Source organism: Stegastes partitus, unplaced genomic scaffold (genome assembly GCF_000690725.1).
Source record: "Stegastes partitus isolate 25-593 unplaced genomic scaffold, Stegastes_partitus-1.0.2 Scaffold707, whole genome shotgun sequence".
Taxonomy (NCBI): domain Eukaryota; kingdom Metazoa; phylum Chordata; class Actinopteri; family Pomacentridae; genus Stegastes; species Stegastes partitus.
The window spans coordinates 216121-240035 of record NW_007578438.1 but is presented as its reverse complement, the minus strand read 5'-3'; the positions used below and the strand labels follow the sequence as shown (position 1 = coordinate 240035).

At 48.2% G+C, this 23915-nt stretch overlaps 3 protein-coding genes across 4 annotated transcripts; all 3 read left to right on the top strand.

The window, feature by feature from the left end:
* Positions 1-1602: 1602 nt before the first annotated feature.
* Positions 1603-8646, top strand: trabd (TraB domain containing). Of its 2 annotated transcripts, none has more exons than XM_008290984.1 (10): positions 1603-1667; positions 2116-2273; positions 2522-2588; positions 2989-3155; positions 3434-3574; positions 3980-4090; positions 4194-4333; positions 5333-5505; positions 6252-6348; positions 6451-8646. In XM_008290984.1, the coding sequence occupies exons 2-10, from the start codon at positions 2250-2252 to the stop codon at positions 6620-6622; spliced, it is 1092 nt and encodes a 363-aa protein (XP_008289206.1). In that variant the 5' UTR covers positions 1603-1667; positions 2116-2249; the 3' UTR covers positions 6623-8646. The 2 variants fall into 2 exon arrangements, with proteins under 2 accessions (XP_008289206.1, XP_008289205.1); XM_008290983.1 differs by having other exon boundaries at positions 1609-1667; positions 2113-2273.
* A 135-nt stretch (positions 8647-8781) lies between these two features.
* selenoo1 (selenoprotein O1) lies at positions 8782-16180 on the top strand. The gene is made up of 9 exons (XM_008290985.1): positions 8782-9440; positions 9898-10101; positions 10183-10360; positions 10827-10957; positions 11054-11331; positions 11409-11571; positions 12934-13119; positions 13333-13489; positions 14902-16180. The coding sequence occupies exons 1-9, from the start codon at positions 8887-8889 to the stop codon at positions 15112-15114; spliced, it is 2064 nt and encodes a 687-aa protein (XP_008289207.1). The 5' UTR covers positions 8782-8886; the 3' UTR covers positions 15115-16180.
* A 405-nt stretch (positions 16181-16585) lies between these two features.
* Positions 16586-22563, top strand: mapk12a (mitogen-activated protein kinase 12a). The gene is made up of 12 exons (XM_008290986.1): positions 16586-16959; positions 17674-17803; positions 18012-18070; positions 18175-18286; positions 18375-18404; positions 19227-19274; positions 19471-19585; positions 20888-20959; positions 21554-21633; positions 21758-21836; positions 21932-22105; positions 22294-22563. Exons 1-12 carry the CDS (start codon positions 16841-16843, stop codon positions 22359-22361), a joined length of 1086 nt encoding a protein of 361 aa, XP_008289208.1. The 5' UTR covers positions 16586-16840; the 3' UTR covers positions 22362-22563.
* The last annotated feature ends 1352 nt before the right edge of the window (positions 22564-23915 follow it).

Sequence of the window (23915 nt, the reverse complement as noted above, 5' to 3'; positions counted from 1 at the left end):
GAGTATTGCTGTAGGAAATGATGTCACATTCACGTCTCAGGATGACTGTGTTCAGCTACACCACCCACCAATGAAACCAGCAGTGATTCTTTATGCGCAGGGTGCTACGGTCACACAGCTACATCGAGAACGGCCACAAGACGAACTGCGATGAGAGATGGGCGAGCTTTCTAATAATAATAATAATTTTTTAAAAAGGCAGACACCTTCGCGACGCAGGACTGCATTATGGCTTCAAACAAAATGTATTTTAGACACATGATAACGCTTTGTCCCTTTATCCCAATAACCAAGTAGAGAGGTAGCTCATGCAATACAGTTGTTGAGATCTGCACAATTAATATGCAAAAGATCACAATATATTTGTGGCAATAATGTATGCGCTTGCAGCATCATATTTCACAGAAAGCTAGACATGTATAGACACTGTATATGACTCAGTGTGTGTGGGGTGTTTAAACTAGAACACATGGCTTATCATTGCCCTCTCACCATCGCTTAGGAACACGTATGGGATCTTCACTATATTTGCACGTCACGAGTATTCGGTAAATTGGTGCATTTTATAAAAGGACCGCAGACTCCACAGTGAAGGTGTGGCTCAGAGAAACTGTCAGATGAGCGTCACGGATGAAAGATATCTTTTGAAATTCAGTTTTAAGCAAAAAGGCGGTTATATCGGCGTGCTCTACTGGAGGACTTTAACAGCAGCTCCGTAATAATGAACAGAGCTGCTAAAGTGTGTTCTTGTGGGACTGCCATAATGTGAAGTTAACTACCTGATGAGCAGATGTTAAAGGGTTTGTTATCTGCTGGTCTGACACAGTCTAAATTTCTGTCTGTAAATCTGCCCTGTTTTACATTTTTGCTAAGATCGCCCCAAAAACAGACAAAAAAAAGAAAAAGACTGAAAATAAAACAAAAACAAATGAAGGAATGAGTAGCTAGAATAGCTGGTCTGGTAATCTGTAGTAAAACCAAGCATATAAGGAACGTTTGCCCCTTTCACAGGGAACGAGTGGGCGGACTCGGGGACGGCTGCCCGGCACAACCTCTCCATAGGATCACATTCACTTCAATAAAGGAACTGCCTGCACTGACTAGAACACCAACATGACATCTACTGTAGAAGACATTAGTCCTGTAGTCAGGGGCCTACATACAGAAGTAGACCTATGCACACCCCCTCATCCTTCCTTCTGGGGCATTAAAGTGATGTTTAATGTGATGGGCAATTTTCCACTTCAGCCTCTGATTAAGTTTAGTTTTGGTGATGATCCATCTCTATGTACTGGCTCAAAATCCCCTTGTTAGACTACTCAAGCACACAAAATGCATCCCAAAGCACTTTAAGACTAGTAGCACTCGTTGTGACACAGCTCTGCTTCTAAACGGATTTTCTGTGTTGATTTTCACATGATCGGAGACAAAACTCTGGCAGTCTTAACACTAGAAAACACGTGGAAAAGAAAGTCCAGACTTTAACTGTAAAATGTTATAATGAAAACGAATAAAAAACATTTTCTTTTCTTAAAAAAAAAAACTGCAAAAAGTGAGTCCTTACTTTCCATGACTACATGTCCCAGGATGCACCGCGGCTGTCAGTTTCAGCCGAGCGCTGTGCCGCTGCACTAGCTGGGAGCACTCACAGAAGGGCTGCCCACTCAGTAAGTAGCACACATTTGTTCTTATCGACAGCTACCGTGTATTTTACCTGTTATAGCATATTTATTGATGGCAGCATGTGTTGTGAATTATCCCGCTTCACTGTGTTTAATTTCACTAAAATCTTAGCGGACTTGCTAGCATGCATTAGCTTGAGTTAGCCTGTAGTGTATCATCCGGTAGCTAGCTAAAAAGCCGAGGAGCTCCTGGCAGCTAAACGCTCAATGTTCAGCAGTAACACACCTGGAAGCATCGTTAGCTAGTTTCTGGACGAGTTACTACTTCTTTCAGCTGTGTGAGACCCCTACCTTTTTACTCCTAATGCAGTCGCGTCGTCGTGAGAAAACGTGAAACCTCTTTGATTTGCTCTCGTAAATCAGCGACATTCGCCGCTTTCTCCTGTGACATGACGGCGGTTTTAACAGTTTGTTTTTTTCCGACTGTCAGCAGCTGTTAGCCATAAGGCAGCGTCAGCAGTCAGTGGGGCTGTGTAGCTGTCCGTGAACGCATCACTAACCGCACAGGCTGCATGGTGTGAAGCAGAAAGTCCACAACCTGCTCTCTGTCTGCCTCAGTGTTCAGGCATGGACCAAGACAACAACTCAGAGGTTGGTGGAACACACATGCTTGGTTTGGTTTTAGTTTTTTACACTGGTTTGGCTGGTCCAGCTCTGGTATCAAACCATATCAGCTTGTCTGTAGTCCTGTTGCTGAAACTGCTCAAGTTGTTTCTCAACCACCAATTATGTGCAGTTACTCCATCTCTGGCAAAGTGTTCAGACTAATCTGTTAAGCTCGTACAGAACTAAGCATGTCTTCTTTGTCTGAGCTTGCTTTTTGTTCTCATGTCTCCTAGGATGAGTCGGTCGGCCCATCGGAGGATCCTTCAGAAGAGGAACTGCCCTGTCTACCTCCAGGCCTCTGTAAGCGCCTCTGTTTTATCTGAACACAGCATGTGCACCGTATGGCATCAGAAAGATGGTGTAACACCTCCTTGTTTTAAAGTGACCACTTCTTGTGTGAGAAGTTAACGTATCAGCCTGTCAGTATGATTGCAGCGTGCACATCGTAGTATTGTACACTGCCAGCTGTTTTATTACCTGTACTTCCTGTTCGGTCATTTTCAAACAGCAGCAGCGTGTCCTAACTTCAGAATGCTGTTTTTCCTGATGTAGATGAGTGCACTGGTGTTGTTTCTGTCTCCACACCAAGAGAACTTTAAATGTAAACTTCTCTGTCTGATTTGTCCCTCCTTAAACACATCACAGTGGTTATAGCAGGACATGAAATAGTTTTTAATAACCGGCTGCTGTTCCTGTGTAGCGGATGGCGAAGCGATGGAGCTGCTTTGGCAGTTGCGATCCCAGCGGCGCCAGACGTCTCCGGAGCTCCCAGAGACGGTGACCTGTCTCACTGCCCCTGATGGCAGCCTGCTGTACCTGGTGGGCACGGCCCATTTCAGCGACAGCAGCAAGAAAGACGTGGCCACGGTGAGTCGATGAGAAATCAACAGGATTTGCAGAGAGCCACTTAGACCCGTTTCAGATGTGATATGCTGTGAACTTCCAAGCGAAACAGTGTGTGATCCTGTGACTGTGGAGAAGTGCTGTAACGTAGCGCGAGTGGTGACGAGTTGGCTCGGCTGCATGAACACTAATTAGGTCGGGATTCCTATTTTGTCAAACATAATCTTGTCTTCTTTGTTCCACACTGATTTCTTTGCTTCCTTCCTCGCTGACGTCTCTTATCTCCTGGTCTCCCCACGCAGACGATCCGCGCCGTGCAGCCCGACGTGGTGGTGGTGGAGCTGTGCCAGTACCGGGTGTCCATGCTGAAGATGGACGAGAACACGCTGCTGAGGGAAGCCAAAGACATCAACCTGGACAAGGTTCAGCAGGCCATCAAACAGGTCAGGCTTCCAGAAGGATGAACGATAGCAACGGTGGTGGTCGTGTGAAAAATGGGAAGACTTAATAAAATGGAGAAAGAAATGGAAAGAGTGAAAGACACACAGCCAGAGTCTACTGTGTTCTAAATAAGGCGGTGCTGGTCTGGTTCCAGCATGTGAAACAGAGTGAGGAAGATTGCAGCATGTGCGCCTTATAAATGGGGAAATAAATATCCCTGCTGTATGATGCAAAGGCAGGATTAGGTGTCATCAGAGCCTGCTGTGTTTTCCACTTGTGTGCTTTGCTTTCTTGGTTTTCCAAAGTATGCCGATGTACATGACAGACAGACTAAAGGACTCTGTCAGAGGACTGACTTTAAAGAACACCACTGCAGACGAGTGTTAATTCTGGCCTCTGTTTGTCAGAACGGGCTGATGTCTGGCCTGATGCAGATTCTCCTGCTCAAGGTTTCCGCCCACATCACCGAGCAGCTGGGCATGGCACCTGGAGGGGAGTTCAGGGAGGCCTTCAAAGAGGTACATCGCACACAGAAGAGCAAGAACCTGGATTGTAATGTCATTTGTTGTGCTTCTTTTATTCTCTTGTTTTTTAATTGGTGAAGTTTTTCTTTCCACACAGGCTGGTCGAGTGCCCTTCTGTAAATTCCACCTGGGGGACAGGCCGATCCCGGTCACCTTCAAGAGGGCCATTGCTGCTCTCAGTCTGTGGCAGAAAGCCCGCCTGGCCTGGGGTCTGTGCTTCCTGTCAGACCCAATCAGGTATGAGCTCACCTTGATCACTCTCTGTCACACCGTGTCATGACGACTGTCCGGTACCACCGCTGTATGCACAGGCATGTATCTCACACATGACTCTGACAGTTAGACTTCCCACCTCGACACTAAACTCACCCAAAAGCTTGAATTCATGCCAAACTGGAGGAAAAACTATTAAAGAATGTCATTCATGGGGAGTGTTTCTGGCCAAAAGTGTTGCTGTGGTCATCACAGGGTTTGAAACTGGACCCGTTCTCAGGCAGGAAGGTTCTAAACAGAACGTTTAAATGTGAATGGTGGATGTCAGCGCTTTGTGAAACGTGTGAACGCAATGGCAAACATTTTGCTTTTAGCAGTTGTCTGGGAAAAATGCAGCTACATTATACGTGCGAGCATGATTCCTATCTTTTATCTGTGGTTCTGTTTAGGCGATGTGCGCCCACACATACTTTCCAGAGTACATGCAACTCTGCCAGGTTTGAACCGCCGGTATCTGCTGTATCAGACTGGAAGCTTTCTGCATACAGTGATTGTGTGTCCGTCTTTGTGCCTCTCTGAGATCCAACCTTACAATTGCTGTTAGATTCTCTGGTGTATAAAGTGGTGCTGCTGAAAGCCTGTTCTGCAGACCCGTGTGACAGCATGAGGCTGTTTCAGCTCAACACTTACTGCTGGGTCACAACTCTATTTCTGTACTGGACACTGCATGCAAACTTTTCTCCACATTTTGTTCATTTTGCTCTAAAGGGGACAAAACATACAAAACACTCCACATGTCATGATGAATGTTGTATACATTCACTGTCCATAGTAAATGTTTCTTAGTCTAAAGAACATAGATGCAAAACGTAACTTCATTTAGAACTTATGCAGATTTGATCAGGTTCTACACATTTTTCCGGAGTCAGATTCTCTTTTTTCACTCATGAGTAGAAAGTTGTGTGACCAGAGAACTCGTTGCTTTCCGTGAGCTGAGCTGCTGGACGCTGTGTCCTGTTTCAGTAAGGAGGACGTGGAGAAGTGCAAACAGAAGGACCTGCTGGAGCAGACCATGTCGGAGATGATCGGCGAGTTTCCTGCTCTCCACCAAACCATCGTGGCTGAGCGAGACATCTACCTCACGCACACGCTCCGCCAGGCTACGCGCTGTGTGGAGGCCCCCCCTAATGCTCAGAGTGGGTATTACACTGCTCAGTAAACCAACATATCGATTTGGTTTCTTCTTATAAATCATGTAGACGTGTAGGTTTCTAGTCCCTTTACTTTCTCCTTGATGTTTCCTGCATGTATATCATATTTAGGGGTTGGTTTTCTCCACATATGTTGAACATTTGGTGCTCTTTTGTCGGTTTAACATCAACTGGTTTAAACTTTATTTAACTTTATGAGCTGGTTTTAGTTGTTTTGTTTTTTCCTGACCGGACCTGTCAGCTCGCTGTGCTCATCTGTCTAAAGCACGTTGCTGACTTGTTGCGTAATTAGCTGAGCAGTAATGACAACGAGGTTTAATGTGACAAAGACTGTTAATGGAAATGCTTAGTCATATGTAATGAGACGCTTTACTGGCAGTGGGACGTTTTTGTGGCTGTTTCTTTTTTTTTTTTCCCTAAAAGCTAAATGTGTCTTTATGAAACTTCAGTGCAGGTTTGAGGAATCATCCTGCAGTTGATCTTGTTGTTCTGTAAAGCAGCAGTGCATAGTTTCCATACGGTTTGACCAGATGAAACTCTACCGGAGGATTGTTTCTCTGTCAGTTATGCTGAAACATCACCTCAGCGAGTGTGATCATGTTTTAAAAATGTTTTTGAAGTGGTGTTCAGTCCAACAGGAGCTAGTCTGTGGTTTCATACATGATGTAAAGATGAATGACTCCATGCTGCAGATTGCTCAGGTAACACAAGCTGTGCTGGTGTTTCTGTAGAAGTGCCTGCTGTGGTGGTGGGAGTCGTAGGGATGGGTCACGTCCCTGGCATTGAGCGGAACTGGGAGAAGCAGCTCAACATCAGTGAAATCATGAGGTATGTTTACTGCGCTGCTGGCCTTTATACATGATGGATGCTCAGTCTACACACTGTGATGGTGTTTGACCAGACAGTCTCACTGCTCTGCCTCTTCCTCAGTGTCGCCCCGCCCTCACGTTTCGGCTGGGTGTTGCGTACGGTCATAAAGGGCGTGATGGTGGGAATGCTGGGATACGCCTGCTACCGTGCTGGAGGAAGCTTAGGCAGAGTCCTGCTGTCTTTACCTACAGTCCAGTCGTTGCTGGAGACGCTGCGGCCACCCTCTGCTTGACCCCATGGTCCTCTCCAAGCCATCAGCGACACCACCTTTGATCCTCTGAAACAATGCATCTATCACCAATGGCCTTAAAAACAGGAGGTGAGGCTGGAGGAGAGGCTTCACCAGCCCACGCTGAGAACTAACAAGGACCTCGGGGGGCTAGGAGCCCCTCCACCTCCTATTAAAGTCCCTGTAGACGCAGCAGGGCCGTACTGCCAAAGAAACCCTGACAGTACTCCTACTTTTCTTACATATTTTGTGCAAATCATGCATTTTATAAGATTTGAAATTGCCAATAATTTCCTCCAAGTAGGTTGTATTTCCCCTATCAGTCCTTTAGAAGGCTTACACACACACACACACACACACACACAAACACAGAGTTTTCATTTGATGAAGATAACTGGCATCATCTGAAGTCACCCACCTGATATGATGGAGCTGTGTTCTGAGAGGATGCTGTCTCCTTACTGATCCCTCTGTTTCTGGTGCCAGCCACTATTGTTGGTAATTATCCCAATTTCAAGTCCAGCACTTTATAGGAGACTGCTAGAGTCTAGTTCTGTACATGCAGCCTGTGGAAATGAAAGTAAAGTCTATAGTCAGCCGTAGCGATAATAAACAGTTTAGAGGTAGCGCTGAGAGCGACACACATGGTGTGAGCTACGCCATAGATCGTGTTCATACTTCTTGATAAATCTGCTGTTTCAGATGTAGACTCCTCAGAGTTCACATCCAGGATTGGCATAGGATGAGCGTGACTTCCCGTGTGCACGGTCCTGCCGACATCAACAGACAAGTGCCTCATGTTGCAGCTGTAAGGGCTACTGGTGACAAACTGGAGAGGCAGAACCTTGTGTCGCATGCAACGTACACATACTAACGGTCAGATTCTGTCTTTATACAACGACATGGTAAGCCTGTTTTCTATGTACTGTCGCCCTGAGTAGAGACATTTAGCTGTTTGAACCCCGACATGCTATGGTCAGTCACACGTTTATCAGAGACCTGATGCAGGACAGGCTTACATACGCCTCAGGAAGAGCATCGCAGCATCTTGTCATCTGTATATTTGATTGTACCTCCAGTATGAGCCGCCCCCACATTTCAGGCTTTAACTGACTCCACCTCTGAGGAAAGGTTCTTACTTGACACAGAAATATGCACCGTATATAGAGAGCCATCTCTGAAACTATCTGACGTTCAGCCACCAGCTGGTTGGACTTCTTCAATATATGCATTATAGTTTCCCAGTCTGATGATGTGAAATGGGATCAGAATGAAACTAGTCTCACATGAAGGATTGAACTTGGCCCTAATGGTTCCTTTGTGGACTTGCTTTGCCTGCTGTCGAGGAGACTGACAGCTGGGCTTGGTCAGAGTTGGGAGATGAAGCCTTACGCTGAGATCACTGCTGCCTTTGACCGTCAGATGGCCTCCTCTGCTGAGGCCTGTTTCCTGGATCCGTAGCACGGAGCCTCTCGCTGCACACCGGCTGTGGAACTCCATCACATGGGGGATGTCCCACTGAGCTCACCGGTCTGAACACAGTAACTGCTGGTTACAGGGTGATGTACTGACACCAACTCCGGGTGATTTAAAGGGTTTCTGTGTACACTGCTCACATTATTCACTGTAGCCGGTTTATGGGAGAAGGAAGTTAATTTAATACTTTGATGGTCACGTGAACTAACACGGGAGGTTCATTTTGTTCTAAAAACATAATCGGACCACTTGCCAGTTACCCACACTCTGAGATAACTCACATAATCTGTCTTCCAATAAAGCCTCTTGCCCAAGTATGAGATAGGAATATTGAGAAAGTAGAGGTCAGATGTAGTCCAGCCTCTCAGTTCCTCTGCAGTATAACTCAAATGTCATGTGTGCGTCTCCAAAGGCTGCCCTGCTGCCTGATGCCTGTTTGTTGTCGGATGTGCTTCCTTCCCTTTGTGTTGTATCGTCATTAACTCACCAAACATTGATCAGTGATGGATTATACAAATGTTGAAATAAAGAAATTATATTTGCCTCAGAAATGCTGTAGTTCAATCATTTCATTTGTATTGAACATGATGATGTGTGTAGATGCGTAATCAGAAAATCCAAACCGCAGCGATTAGTTCCGTCTTGTATATTGTTTCCGGTCGGACAGATAACAGCGGCGCACCGTGTCTCGTAGCAAACATCCGCTGGAGCAGGCAGGATTATGAAAGCATGATTAGTGAGCACTTTGTAACTGCGCCAGCGGCTGTGAGCGGACAGATGGCCCGGCTCGGATGGCGTATTTAGGACCGCGGCTGGGACCGTCTCGCTTCTTCCTCCCCGGTGTGTCCGCGCTCAGACTCCTCGGCTCGGTCGGGATGGACGACATGGGTCTGGCCATGAGTCGGTCCTCGCTGGAGCGGCTCGACTTTGACAACGTCGCCTTGAAGAAACTTCCCGTAGACCCGTCCGAGGAGCCGGGGGTCCGGCAGGTGAAAGGAGCGTGTTTCTCTCGGGTCAAGCCGCAGCCGCTGACCAAGCCGCGGTTCGTGGCCGTGTCGCACGAAGCCCTGGCGCTGCTGGGGCTGGACGGAGCCGAAGTCATGGACGACCCCCGGGGGCCAGAGTACCTCAGCGGGTCCAGAGTGATGCCCGGGTCCGAGCCCGCCGCTCACTGCTACTGCGGCCACCAGTTCGGCCAGTTCGCCGGGCAGCTGGGCGACGGGGCGGCCTGCTACCTGGGCGAGGTGAAGGTGCCGCCCGGCCAGGATCCCGAACTTCTCCGGGAAAACCCGAGCGGCCGGTGGGAGATCCAGGTGAAAGGAGCTGGACTGACCCCCTATTCCAGGTACAAGAAGCTGCTTCCGGTGTCGCTTTCTAAGAATTACTGAATAAATGTCAGCTTTACGTTTACAACAGTGAAGGTCTCTTGATATTATATTATGCAGTTTATTGTGCATTTTGTCTATCAGTGTATTTTTCTGTTTTCTTAGTTATTACATTTCACCCCATTTTGTGACATTTAGTGACCAGACAGTGAATCCAGTGATGGAGGAAATGCCAGACAGATGACAGGAGCTGTTGGTTGCAGCTCTGGTGCCCAGTTTAGATTATGTCGCACTGTTTAGTGTTAGAGAGGCTTAATGTAGGAAATAAACACATTTTAACTACACCAAAAAGTTCAAGCATAAATACACTGATTTTAATGTATTTATTTCTAAGATGTGGTTGAACAGAGCTCTGACAGTCACATGTGGTGAATCAGTGAAATGCAAATGTGTCTGATGTTCCTCTTCCCTCCACAGACAAGCTGATGGTCGTAAGGTGCTGCGCTCCAGTATCAGAGAGTTCCTGTGCAGCGAGGCCATGTTCTTCCTGGGCGTTCCCACCACCAGAGCCGGTTCTGTCGTGACCTCTGACAGCAGGGTCATACGGGACGTGTACTACAGCGGGAACCCTCGCCATGAGAGGTGCTCTGTGGTCCTCCGCATCGCGCCCACCTTCCTCAGGTGAGTCGTTTTCCTGCTTTCGTCTGTCACGGATGACCGAGCTTCTCGAGATGTTCACGCTGGAGCCGTTTGTCTTTTCAGGTTCGGGTCCTTTGAGATCTTCAAGCAGGCCGATGAGTTCACGGGCCGCCAGGGTCCGAGCTACGGCCGTGACGAGATTCGAGGTCAGATGTTGGATTATGTCATCGAGATGTTCTATCCTGAGATCCAGCAGAACTACCCAGACCGGGTGGAGAGGAACGTGGCGTTCTTCAGAGAGGTCAGAGCATAGGGGGCGCTCTCAACACGTCAGACAGTAAAGCTGAGCTTTAGCAGTAACTGAGAGGCCACTATGTTCTCAAGGTGAACCTAAATCAGCATGCTGGAGGTTCAAGGATGGCATTGTATTGGAAGCCAGGAACATTTGGATCCTCTTATCCCGTTAAGCTGCTGTAGATGGCACTGCATGTGCTGAGTCACTGCATGACTCAGCACTTTGATAGCCATAGATAATTTATTGATTCTGAGGAAAGTTCAGTTCCAGCCATGCAGGGGCTGCCTGCTGCTGCTTCAGATCAAATCAGGTTATTATCCAGGATTCAGCCTGCTGACATTTTGCTCATTGAATTACAAGCAGATCATATCCTCTGTCCTGCCCGGGGACGGGTCCAGGCTCAGATCAGTCTGGACATGCAGTAGCCAGTCATCTGTAATATGGGACTGGTGCCTTCTCTTCCTGTGTGCAGGTGATGCTTCGTACGGCTCGCCTGGTGGCCCAGTGGCAGTGTGTAGGGTTCTGTCACGGAGTCCTGAACACAGACAACATGAGCATCCTGGGCGTCACGCTGGACTACGGTCCGTATGGCTTCATGGACAGGTCAGGCCTCTGAGGAGTGTTCACTGACTCTAACGTCATCAGGAAATATTAATCATTAATATGCTCCACATGTGGGTCTGAACTCATCCCTCTCAGGTTTGATCCAGATTTCATTTGCAATGCCTCCGACAACTCCGGCCGGTACTCCTACCAGGCCCAGCCGGCCATCTGCAGGTGGAACCTGGTGAAGCTGGCAGAGGCTCTTGCTCCAGAGCTGCCACCGGACCGGGCCGAAGCTGTTATGGACGAGTACCTGGATCTGTTCAACCGCTTCTACCTGGACAACATGAGGAAGAAGCTGGGTTTGCTGCAGAAGGAGGAGCCCGAGGACGAGATCCTGATCACTCAGCTGCTGCAGACGATGCACAACACAGGTGGAGCCAAAGACTCTGATGTAGGAACACATTTATCCATGACTCCTGCAGTAACACCTCCTGTCCCTGCTCCTCAGGTGCTGACTTCACCAACACCTTCCGCAGCCTGAGTCAGATCTCCTGTCCCGCTGAGGGAGAAGGTGAGGGAGAAGTTGTCAAAAAAGCTGCAGACCTGCTGCTGGATCAGTGTGCCTCCTTAGAGGAGCTCAAAGCTGCCAACAAACCCACCATGGATCCACGGTGAGCAGCCTGAAGCACCTAACCACCAACACCACGCAGTGTGTCTGTGTCATACCACTACAGCAGCTACATGTGAAGCTCAGCGTTTTGTTTCTCAGGTGTGTGATGAGGACTAAGACGGTTTAAGATTCAGGAGCATTTCTTACCATCCTTAAAGGCTTCTGTCTTCCTGAGGAGATCTGGGTTATAGTAATGAGGTTGTGTCCATCTAGGGGAGGAGACCTGAACAACAACTACAGGCCAGATTGCCCTGAAATGTAGTTTGGGGGTGGATGTTGTCCAGAGCTTGATTTCCATCTTTCTTATCCAGTTACATGATGCCTGCTTTGTCTGGTCAGTGACAGAATACTGAACCCTAAAGCAAAGGCCTGAAAGTTATTGAGTGTCTGTGTGGTCCCCAGGGTGTGGAGGGTGTTGGTGGTTTGTGTTGAAGCGCCACCCTGAGGAGGAAATGATTATTTCTTGTTCAGTTCACTGAAAATTCTGAGAATGACTAAATGACCTGAGTTATGTTCATGGTCCAGAGCTTTAGTGTGATGTGAGGCCCATCGCAGCCACCAGGTGCCACTAGAGAGGTTCTCTGTGATGGTTTCATTCAACACTTGGTGGAGGGAAGCAGAGTTTGTAAAAGTTCATGTAGTTCAGTGTCTTGAATTTGAGTTGTTTTGATCACAACACTGATGTCAGCAAACACCTCAGAGCCGTCGTTCATCTGCTTCTGACCACATGGAAGTTCTAAGTCTCACATCAGAGCAGCATCACCCAGAGAGTCACAGTGATGGAGCAGCTTTAGTGGAGCTGAGGGGAGCTGCAGAGGTGGTTCTGGTTCTGGTTCTCTCATGTTCCTCTTCAGAAATATTAATCAGCGCAGCTTCAATGTCTTCAAGTACCGACTATCTGTGCAGTCGGATCGCTTTCATTTTTGAAACGTGATTGGAAATGATTTAATTTGATGTAAAACTCAGCTGAGCCGCTCTCCTCTGTAGACGTACCAGCCTGTAGCCTCAAACAGAAGCTAAAGGAAACCTGAGGCGTCCTGTCACACAGCCGAGAACCAGAGAACACGTCCAGTTTCATTCTGAGTCTGTCTCAATGATTTCTGCTTCTTTATTTAGAAGCCAGACTAGAAATAAACAGAGAATAATCCAACAAACTCAATCCAACGTGTTTCCTGATCTGATCCTGACTGTTGTGCAGGACGACACAGCGAGTGGGACTGAACCACAATAAGGATGATCTTGTCCCCTCAGTCTCTCCATTCAGTCTCCAGCAGCTCTCGGATCGCCTGCATGGGCAGCACCGGTCCTGCTGTTTGTCCAGGATGCCTGTGAGGATTATAACTGGTATGTTTTGTGTCAACAGCGAGCTGGCGATGCTGCTGTCTATGGCTCAGAGCAATCCAGCGCTGTTCCAGATGATCTCAGACAGAGCGACCATAGCGAGGCAGCTAGACAGGCTGAGCAGACTGAAAGACCTGATGGAGAGCAGCCAGGAGGAGCTGACGGCCAAGCACGCCGACGACTGGACCTCCTGGATCACACGCTATAGGTGAGATGTGCTGAAACAAAAGCCATCGGCAGCATTTCAGAAGCCAGTGCAGCTGGTGTGTAAAACCGGAGGAAGTGAAGGCACCACATGAGGGTTTTTCTGGGTGATGGGTGGACGTGTGACTGCTAGAAGGGGCGGATGGACAGAAAAAGGAGGAAATGGTGCGTCGAGGCGGATGTTGTTCCATCACGCTTTGTGTTATCTCTGCCTCAGGAAACGTCTGGCTCTGGAGCTGGAGGGCCAGAGCGATGTGCAGGCCGTGCAGGAGGAGAGGGTGAGGGTGATGGACGGCACCAACCCCAGAGTGGTGCTCAGGAACTACATCGCCCAGAATGCCATCGAGGCTGCTGAGAACGGGGACTTCTCTGAGGTCAGGTTCTGGTCCACGGGATGCTTGTTTGTTAGAAACCTTAAATACATGACGTACAGTTCCACCTTATGCCAAAGTGTCTGGTTGCTTCATCTCAAATCGTCAGTGACCTTCTGCTGTCCATCTGATTCGCTTGAACTATCCATATTTACAGTTTTAGGTTCTTAGATTAGTTTCTGAAATCGAGGACCCACGTTTTCATTGACATGTGAGGCTCTGTTTGGATGACGACTAAACATAAAGCCTGAACTTTTCACTGTTATTTCTCATCAAGACACTGATTCAGAATCTGCAAAACTGGAAAAATAGACAGAATAACGTCTGATCATGGAGGAGTTAAAGTATGAACAAACCTGAAGCTGTCATCAAAACTCCCGTCTCTGAGGATGTATTACCAAAAAAATGAAGATGCAGAAGTCAGATAGTGATGCTTTCTGAGCTGTAGTTTCATGTTCCAGTCGTACAAACAGAACACAGAAACATGGAGGCGGCTTTCAACACGAAGCACTGGGTCAAAACATACAAATATAAGTTTTTATGTTTGAACTTTCACAAAAACAGAGATATGGCTGGATTATCCAATTCAAAATGAAAAATAGGGCCGCTGCTTTAGCTCACCTGGTTGATCAGGTGACCCATGTACAGGTGCAGCAGCCATGGGTTCGAATCCCGCTCATGACCCTTTGCTGCAACCTCTTCCCCCCGTTCTCCTCCCCCACTGTCCTGTCTAATAAAGGCACAAAAATCACTTAAACATTATATATATATGTCTGAGTTAACATTCCAGTGACATCTTTACAAATGTTTTTTTCTATCAAAGCATCAGATGAAACCGAGACGACTGAAAATGTTTAACAGTTGGGATGATTTGATTTCGACTGAGGCTGCAGGTGGTTCAGTGGTTAGCATTGTGGCCTCACAGCTAGAAGGTCGCCGGTTGGTGTCCCGGTGAGGACACCCGGGATCTTCCTGCGTGGAGTCTCCATGTTCTCCCCGTGCAGCGTGGGTTCTCTCCGGGTTCTCCGGCTTCCTCCCACAGTCCAGAAACATGCTGAGGTTAATTGGTGATTGTAAATTGTCCGTAGGTGTGAATGTGAGTGTGCTTGGTTGTCTGTCTCTAAGTGTAGCCCTGTGATAGACTGGTTACCTGTCCAGGTGAACCTGCCTTCACCCTGAGTCAGCTGGGATAGGCTCCGCCCCCCGTGACCCTGGTGAGGATTAAGGTGTAGAGATGATGGGTGGATGATTCAGACTGTTGTGCATCTTCAGCCTTTATGTTAGCGGTGGCTTCAGAGCATCAGAACGAGGATTACATTGTGCTTCAGTTACACTTAATCCTCTTTTGCTCTCTTCAGCTTCAGCGTTTCACTTTCGTAGCGTCCACCTGCTCTCACTTCCTCTCTGTGCTGCAGGTCCAGCGGGTCCTCAAGGTTCTGGAGAGGCCCTTCTGTTCTCAGACTGGTCTGGAGCTTCCTGCGTGGGCCGGCGGCGACGGAGCGGCGGCACAGGGAGAAAGAGACGAAGGAGAGGAGCAGCAGCAGGAAGCGTCCACGTCCACGGCGAGAAGCGCCGTCCCCTACGACAGCAAGCCGCCTGCTTGGGCGCACGAAATCTGCGTCACATGATCTTCGTAATAACTTCCTTGACCGTGAGCTGTCCCGCCTGAAGTAATCAGAGTTTCATGGTGTTTAAATTCTATATTTGTACCTTTTATATCCCACCACACACTCTTCTAGCCGAGCTCTGGGTTACTGTGGCGGGGCAGCATCAAGGAAGTTAGCATGAGGCAGGACACCCCATAGGCCGGCTGGATGACACACACACAGGCAGGAAGTGTTGGGTTTGGTTCTACAGATACAGAACATCACAGTCTGACCATATCTGGTTAAAAAGGGCTGTGAAGTGAGTTTTAGAGTCTGGCTTCTTCCCAGTTGCAGCAGGTTTTAATGCTGATAGGTGGAGGACATCTGACGGCGAGATGGGAAGAAGGTTTCATACAACACTGTGCACATGCAGTTTATGAAATGCACTTTTTATTTGTTTGGGGTTTGTGAGTGTACAGAACCTTCACCTGCCTGTTGGGTGTTCAGCAGCTATTGATGACGAGTCAGGCAACCAGTCGGACAGCGACCCGTCTGACTCTGACACGCTGAGGGGTGTCTCCTCAACACAAACCAAATATATGACGTGTCTGTGGAGGAAAGGGAGCGATTGCACTTGATTTAAAAAAATAAAAAACAAATAAAATCCAAGCCGCAGTAGATGAACACGCACAACGCCTTCTCCAATAGAGAAGCTTTGCCTTCTGCCATCGTCACAGCACCACTGCATAGACACTGAACCTTAGCTCACCTTTATTCTCTTATCCACTATACCCAGTATACCCAGTATACCCAGTAAGAGTTATAACTGAAACTAATTAAGGGAAGGAACACTGAGAATGTGACTCTTCCAGCTTGTGGCCATCCAGAAACAGGAAGTCTGTGGTCGATTGTGCCACAGAGGTAACTGTGTGTGAAGGGAAAGGCCCGGATGCCCATTGATGAGCTGGTGGTTCCTGTGGTTCTGTTTATCAGATCAGCAGCACTCGTACAACTGGCACATCTGGATCCAGGTTCTGTCGAGCAAAACACATGAAAAATAATCGCATTGAAATTCTGCTTAATGTCTGATTAAAGTGTCTGAACTGTACGGTGTGGTCGACTTCTTCCTCCTTACAGCCTTACAGCTCGTCTTCTGTGCTTTTGTTGCACCTCTTTTCAAGAACAAACCTCCTCCTCCTCATTTCAGTTGTTCCCGGTGACATTTGTCCAACCTTTCCACTCTTTCAGTTGGTTTTTCCGCGCTGTGGTTGGAGCTGTTGGACCTCAGCACGACTTCCTTCTTCTGTTTTCTGGATTCCTCATAGGAGCTGGTTTTAGTAAAAGCACATACCTGACTTCTAGGAGTGTGAGGTTCGTGTCCCAGCAGGCCCCAGACGTGACTTTACTGGACTAGTTCCCAGCAGCACCGTGAATCTAGTCCGGACTGGGTGTTATTTATAGAGTATAGTTCGGTTTAGTTTTTTATTTTTAGGTTGCTATCCACACCTACCAACGCATTTCAAAGTCATGCTCAATGCCCGTTCTCGTGTTCCATTCCGATCTCTTCTTCACCTTTAATTGTAGGCCTTGAGCAGGACTCGGGAGTGGCTTTGGGCGACCTCAGGGTGCGCCCTGAGCGGAGCTGCGCACTGATCTGAGCGCATAGGTGGTGTCTGGAACAATGGCTGTGTAGCGCCAGAGCAGACAAAAGACGCAAAGAAAGACCTCTCTTAGATTTCTTTTTTTGCTTTTTTAAAAAACTAGTAAGATGACTATGCGAGTGAGACCCGGCTACTACCGCCAGGAAGTCAACAAAACCTCGTGGGAAGTACCGGAGCGGTACCGGGATCTGAGGCAGGTGGGGACCGGGGCGTACGGGACGGTGTGGTAAGTCAACTCTGCGAGATTAAAAGAGAGAAAGGGCAGAAGCTTTCACCCCGATAGCACTGCTGGCTGATGCGGGACACTGTGAACAATAGAGCTGCGAGCAGATGGTGCCATGCAGGCGGCGCACGGTGCCACCGCCACACAAAAGAAAAGTCTGTGCGCTCCGCTGAACACATGCTGCTTCACTTCCTCATATGATGGAGACACTTTGCGCCGATGCCTCCGCCGCTGCGCCTCTCTCCACAGTCAGCCTGACAGCTCAATCTCCGCCACTATCAGGTGGATTATGGAGAGCGCATCGGCCTGTGAAATAGTTGCGCGCAGTCAAGTTTACAGAAACACAACAACGAGCAGCTGCTTTCCAGAACCTTTGTGCGTCTCGCAGCATGCGGCCCTTTGTTGTCAATGATTAACTCCGTGGGCGGGCTCTGAGCGGCTCTGACTGACTGAATACAACTTAATAACACACGAACAACTCAGAGAAAGCCGAGGCCCAGTGCGAGCTGTGGCAGATAACACAGCCTGTGTGTCTGAAACACTCTGTTTGCTTCCACGGTGACCAGAAGATCACTAAACAACAGCCACACTCCAGAACAGAACATCTGGCACATGTACTTAGTCTCCTGATCACAGGGAGGCTCCTGGAGGTTGTTACCAGCGCCTCCTCGTCCTCCAGGGTTTAATATTTTGCCTCTCATATCATCTGTCCTCCAGCTCAGCACTGGACTCCAGAACTGGAACCAAGGTGGCCATCAAGAAGCTGTACAGGCCGTTCCAGTCTGAGATCTTCGCTAAGCGGGCCTACAGGGAGCTGAGGCTCCTCAAACACATGAAACACGAGAATGTGAGTCTGGACCTTCACATATGCTGCAAGTGGGTTTTAGTTTAGCCACTAATGAAAAGAGAGCACGTGTTAACGAGCTGAAGGATGAGGCTCCATGATAGACGGTCGATGCTTCATTGGTCCTGTTCAGGGAATCAGTTTCTCATAACAGCTACAGTCCAGGAAAGGTGAAGGAACTGAAACATGATGTGATTTCCTCCTGCTGCAGGTGATCGGCCTGTTGGATGTGTTCACCGCTGACCTCTCTCTGGACAGATTCCATGACTTGTACGTGACTTCTCATCTATTTGCTGCAGCAGGGTGACTGTAGCCTGTGCTGGTTTAGCACCACCACTACCAGAGCATTACTAACTGTCCTGATTTTTTCCCAGTTATCTGGTGATGCCGTTCATGGGCACCGATCTGGGGAAGCTGATGAAGCTGCAGAGACTGTCGGAGGAAAAAATTCAGTATTTGGTTTATCAGATGCTCAAAGGGCTGAAGGTGGAGCTCCACTGTGATCACACATAGTTATCAGTGCTTTATTACCTTTGTCCAGTTGGTTAACTGTTGTCTCGCTCTTTTATTACAGTATATTCATTCTGCTGGTATAATTCACAGGGTAAGTCGTCTTCATGTTTCCACCACCTACGTCTGTGCACTGATGTATGGAGATAAATATTCAGATCCTTTACTTCAGTCAAAGTATTAATACTACACCGTGAAAATAGTTCACTGCAAGCAACAGTCAAAACTGTACTTAGATCAAAGTAAAAGTACTTATTCTGCAGAAAACAGTCTCCATCAGTGTTTTCCTGCGTTTGGGTATTCCTGCTGCCAGTTTAGCGTTTTGTCGCTGTAGATGTTGAAAGTGGAGCTGATGTGAACTACTTTATACTCTGTGTGGTTGTTTCATCTACAGCTTCATACTCTGTCAGATCAGTTTGTTTCCAGCACTGTTGTCCTGTGAGAGTGATTTACTCTAAAACCTCTCCTGAGGTGAGAACTACGGCCCTGTGTTTTCAGCTTTGTCACATTTTTCCAGCTAATCCACGAGGATTTTAATAAGTTCGAGAAAGTTCTCGGCCCAGAAAGGAACACAGAGTCTTTCAGTTTTTCAGAACAAGTCACCAAATGTGGAGACACATCACTTTTACTGGACAGGAAGGGGAAATAATATTATAATCTGAAGCGTAAACACATGCTGTGGAGCAAAGAGTGTAGCTTTGCCTCTGAGATGCAGAACAGTGGAAGCATAAAGTCCAGTCCAGCTCTCCAGTCTGTACTAAGGTAGATCCACCGCTGAGCAACATACAAACCGTGTTCACGTGTTGGTTCTCATCTCAGTGTAGATGGATGTTCTGGACTGTTCTGTGCTCTGCTGCTTGTTTGCTTCACACTGAGCGTGTTCTCACAGTCAGTCTTCTCATGTCGACTTTTGCAGGACCTCAAACCAGGAAACCTCGCCATCAACCAAGACTGTGAGCTCAAGGTACATCCGCACACGCCGGCAATAACCTCAAACAGGCTCAGCCCACCACCCGTCCTGATCATCAGTGTTTCATTACAAACCCAGTCTGCAGCTATCCAGTGAAGAATCTGCTGGAGCTGTGCTGTCAGACCTTGGTGTGGATCCTGATGTAAATGTTGCTGCGTCTGACTCCCTCTGTCGTTTCATGTTCTGTCAGATCTTAGACTTCGGCTTAGCGCGGCAGGCAGACAGCGAGATGACGGGCTACGTGGTGACTCGCTGGTACAGGGCGCCGGAGGTCATCCTGAGCTGGATGCACTACACTCAGACGGGTAATGCAGCGCTTATTAGAGAGCAACACCCTCTCGTGCTGTCGTCTCTCATCAGCGTGTCATGTTCGGAGCTACCCATTAGCGCTGAAACCTCCTGTTATTTCATGGCGTAGCATGAATTGGGTGTTTCAGTGGACTCCTCGCCCTTAACTCGGGGGCTTCTGCTTCAGCGAGTGATTCACCACATTTCCCACAATGACCTTTACAACCTGCAGAGAGCAAGACGCAACCTGTTGCTGTGAGCCCGACGCTCGTGGGTGGAGGATGTTAGACGGCAGCAACGAGCAGTACCTTTAAATAACCTTTTATATAAAATGTGACACGTCTTGCAGCTGCAGCAGATTGTGTTTGTGAGGGTGTGAGAGATGGAGTCTAGGCTCAACACTCACTGTGACTTCAGTGTAAATAGTTCATTGTTTTTTAAATGGAAAATAGACTTTAATCTGCAGAACAAGCTCAGAAATGCAAACACATACAGACATATTTACAGAACAACGTTGCAGCTAGCGTATGCACACATGCAGAAGCACAAAGGCTGAGCTGGGTTGTGAAAGCACACAACAACAAAAACCTCCCTTTAGGGGATCCCTCTCCAGCCACTCCTTAAAACCAGGAGCGCTCTGATCCACAGGAGAGGCTGTCGGTGGGGAGAGGAGGGCAGCAAACCTAAACTACATCATGTCTCACCTACAAAAAGAAAAAGGAGCAACTGTGGCATCATTGTCAGACCTTTTGAGTGCCGTAGTTGCCACCAACATGTAAAAGCTAAACTCTGGTCTGACCTCTCGCTTTATCCATCTTTTCTTTTGGCTCTAGCCTTTCACTCAGCTCTCTCTCGTGTCTTTGCTTTGTGCAGCAGTGCCAGATGTTGCAGGTGGAGGTGAAACAGAAACACACAGCTGCTGGTTATCTTCTTAGCAGCTCTAGCAATGCGTCCGACTGCAGTGATGTACAAAGAGTGCAGGTCGGCCATCCAATCAGCTCCTGCTGCGCCTGGATGGGCTGTTTCCAGGCTGTGACTGATCAGAGCACTTAGTTTATTGATCGCTGCAGGCATGTGAAGAGATTTAGAACAGATACAACAACTCCAGTTTTAAGCTGCGTTTTACAATAAAGTAGTGCTGAGAACATCTGTCCAGTGGATGTTAGGATAAGTGTTCTCCACTAGATGGCGCTGCCTTTACACCTGACTTTACACTTCGGTGTGGACGCATGAATCGAATGCTGCAGATCATAAACCTACAGAGTTCTGGTGGTCCTAAACGTGTGTCTTATCAGCTGTGTTTGGTGTGTTTTCCTCAGTGGACATCTGGTCAGTGGGCTGCATCATGGCGGAGATGCTGCAGGGAAAGCCTCTTCTGAAAGGCAGCGACCGTATCCTTTTACCACTCTGACCCTCACAATTAACACCGATTCACCACAACAGTAAAACCACTGAAAGGTGACGTATAAACCAAACACTGATCATCTTGTTGCCGTGCGATGCTCTGCTCTGCCGGGCGTTCACGTGGCTGTTACCTAAACGTGGTTGCAGACCGAGCACATCCTCCCCATGGCAACAGCTCCCTCCAATGCCAGCAGCTTCCCTCAGCAGGATAACCGCTCAGGAACACAACAAAGAGCCCAGAGCGTTGACTCGGCCTTCAAACTCACCAGATCCAAACGTGGTCGAGCATCTGAGGGATGCACCGGAACAGGCCTGATTCACAGACGCCCCACCCTGCAACCCAGAGGAGCCAAAGGATCCGTTACCAACGCTTCAGTGCCAGACGGAACCGGATAGCCCCCAAAGGTCTGAGTCCACGCTCCATCCACAGCTGTTGTGGCTGCAGGAGGGAGGCCTACAGAGTCTCAGGCAGGCGGTTCATGTGGCTGATCAGTGTATAGAGTTATGGTTTTCTCCTCTGACTGTAAGACCTGCCCTGCTGTGACAGATATCACGTTTTAACCTTGACCTCTGCACCTCAGACCTCGATCAGCTGACTGAGATCATGAAGCTCACGGGAACACCAAGTCAGGAGTTTATATCGAAGCTAGAATCGGAGGATGTGAGTTTTGAAGTCTTAAAGAAACATTCCTGTATTTCTTGTCAGACATCAGAGCACTGGTGATTCTTACATTTCCTGCTTGCATACGACTGTGGCTCATATTTATGTGTTTGTCGTCTCTCAGGCAAAAAGCTACATCAAAAGTTGTCCAAAAATGGAAAAGAAAGACCTTCAGAAGCTGTTTTGCAACGCTAACCCACACGGTAGGACGCGCTTGGCCTTTTCATTGGACACGCTTCGTTCAGACTGGTTTTCTGTTCTCACTGTTTCCTCTTCCTGTTTCTTCCTCCGTCCTCAGCCGTGTCTGTGCTGGAGCGCATGTTGCTGCTGGATCCGGAGAGACGAGTAAACGCTGGTGAGGCTCTCGCGCTGCCGTACTTCGCCGAGTTTAGAGAACCAGAGGAGGAGACGGAAGCGCAGCCGTACGACCACTCGCTAGACAACGCAGAGCTGACCCTGGACCAGTGGAAACGTAAGGATGAAGGGGGAGGAGAGAGGAGGGGGAATACATGATGAGATCTCAGATTCATCAATAGCTGAGGAAGCCCAAAAGAATAGAACTGAGGATGTAATTTCAGACAGACGGAGGAGAGACGGAGGCAGACGATGTGATGCTGTTATGTTTTATTGATTGAGCTCCTGCTGTGCGTCTTTCTTTAGGTCACACCTTCACAGAGATCTTGACTTTCAAGCCTGTTTTGCTGGAATCCAAGGAAACCTCGCTGTAAGACACAAAGAGCTGACTGTGCAGCCTGGGACCAGAACAAACCAACAAGTCTTTTTATGTCCATCCCGACTGGGAACACGCTTTGATCACGATGCTTAATGAACATCCACCGACACGGCTCTCTTTCAGCACTTCCCACAAAGTTGAGGATATTTTGTTCGCTCACTTTGAGCCCAGATCAGAAGTATTTGGACAGCTTCAGCTTTGTTTTGTTTTAAAATAATAGATTAATTACAAATGCTCAGCTTTACTTTGATGTGGTTTGAATCAGCATCATGAGGAACGGTGTGTTTTTAGTTTCCAGAGTTCAGAGATTCACTAGTAGTCGGATAGATGTACACAGATGAGCCTCTGTGGACAACGAGCAGACGAAGGACTCGACTCTCAGACACCAGCAGACTCTTTAAACCTTCCCTGCTGATGCTCTCCACCTTCGTCTGCGTGTCGTCTTCCAGCATGTTTGGATTGAGATCAGGTGATTGGTCCAATCAAGGATAAACTCAAAGGACTGCTGACAAGGAAACATGCTTGTCTACATCTTGGAGAGTGTCTCTGACTTGCTGTACTGTCAGGAAGAGCTTTTCTTTACCCTGCAAACGATTTTCCAATCACCTGTGAGATTTGTGCACATCGGTCTACTGAGATGATGCCACGTCCTCGTCTTCCTGTGTGCACCTGTTGGACTAAACTGTTGAGTTTGGCAAACCAGCTCCATGTAACATCCCTGCAACAGATTTGATCTGAGGGTCTTTGCTCAATCTACAAGCTGTGAAATGATCATCAGCTGTCCAACAAACATTTAGCAGCCAAGTGTCCATTTACTTTTGAACTCTTGCAGTTTGTCGCTGTGTTGAAAGGCTGCATCTGACCCTCAGTTCCTGCAGTATTGTCATGACGTTAATCACAAACCAGACCAAACTAAAGCTGAGACTTGGTACTTTGATGCACTAATGATTCATCCGTTGTAGATTTCAATTTGCTGAAGCGCAAAACCTAAAAATGTTTAACTGTCCAAATACTTGTGATCTGAGCTGTACGCATACCTGCTGTCAGTCCATCCCCTGACTGGTGACCCAGCTGTCAGTGCATTACATTCAACACTGGTGTTGCTCTTCTACTTATTTAGCTTAGTCGAACCTGTAGGTGTCAGTTTCATTTTCATTAGAGAGGCTCTGACTCCCTATCAGCTGGTATGAGGCACAAACCCAGAAATCACAAACCAATGCTGAAACTCTTTTACAATCCCGGTGACGATCACTGCTGAGGCACCGCTTAAAGGTAACGGGGCCACGCTAACGGGGGCCACGCCAACGGGGCCACGCCAACGGGGCCACGCTAACGGGACCACGCTAACGGGGGCCACGCCAACGGCGCCACGCCAACGGGGCCACGCCAACGGGCCACGCCAACGGGGCCACGCCAACGGGGGCCACGCCAACGGGGCCACGCCAACGGGCCACGCTAACGGGGCCACGCCAACGGAGCCACGCTAACGGGGCCACGCCAACGCTTCAGGCTGCTGAGAATCACCTCAATGTGTTGATTTGTGAAGTCA

Coding starts and splice junctions, on each gene's coding strand:
- trabd (XM_008290984.1), top strand. CDS start 2,250: ATGGACCAAGACAACAACTCAGAG. Junction 3,575..3,979: donor TTCAGCAGGCCATCAAACAG/GTCAGGCTTCCA, acceptor TCTGTTTGTCAG/AACGGGCTGATGTCTGGCCT. Junction 6,349..6,450: donor AACATCAGTGAAATCATGAG/GTATGTTTACTG, acceptor CCTCTTCCTCAG/TGTCGCCCCGCCCTCACGTT.
- selenoo1 (XM_008290985.1), top strand. CDS start 8,887: ATGGCGTATTTAGGACCGCGGCTGGGACCGTCTCGCTTCTTCCTCCCC. Junction 11,332..11,408: donor GCAGACGATGCACAACACAG/GTGGAGCCAAAG, acceptor CCTGCTCCTCAG/GTGCTGACTTCACCAACACC. Junction 13,490..14,901: donor AGAACGGGGACTTCTCTGAG/GTCAGGTTCTGG, acceptor TCTGTGCTGCAG/GTCCAGCGGGTCCTCAAGGT.
- mapk12a (XM_008290986.1), top strand. CDS start 16,841: ATGACTATGCGAGTGAGACCCGGCTACTACCGCCAGGAAGTCAACAAA. Junction 19,586..20,887: donor GATGCACTACACTCAGACGG/GTAATGCAGCGC, acceptor TGTTTTCCTCAG/TGGACATCTGGTCAGTGGGC. Junction 21,837..21,931: donor TTGCAACGCTAACCCACACG/GTAGGACGCGCT, acceptor CTCCGTCCTCAG/CCGTGTCTGTGCTGGAGCGC.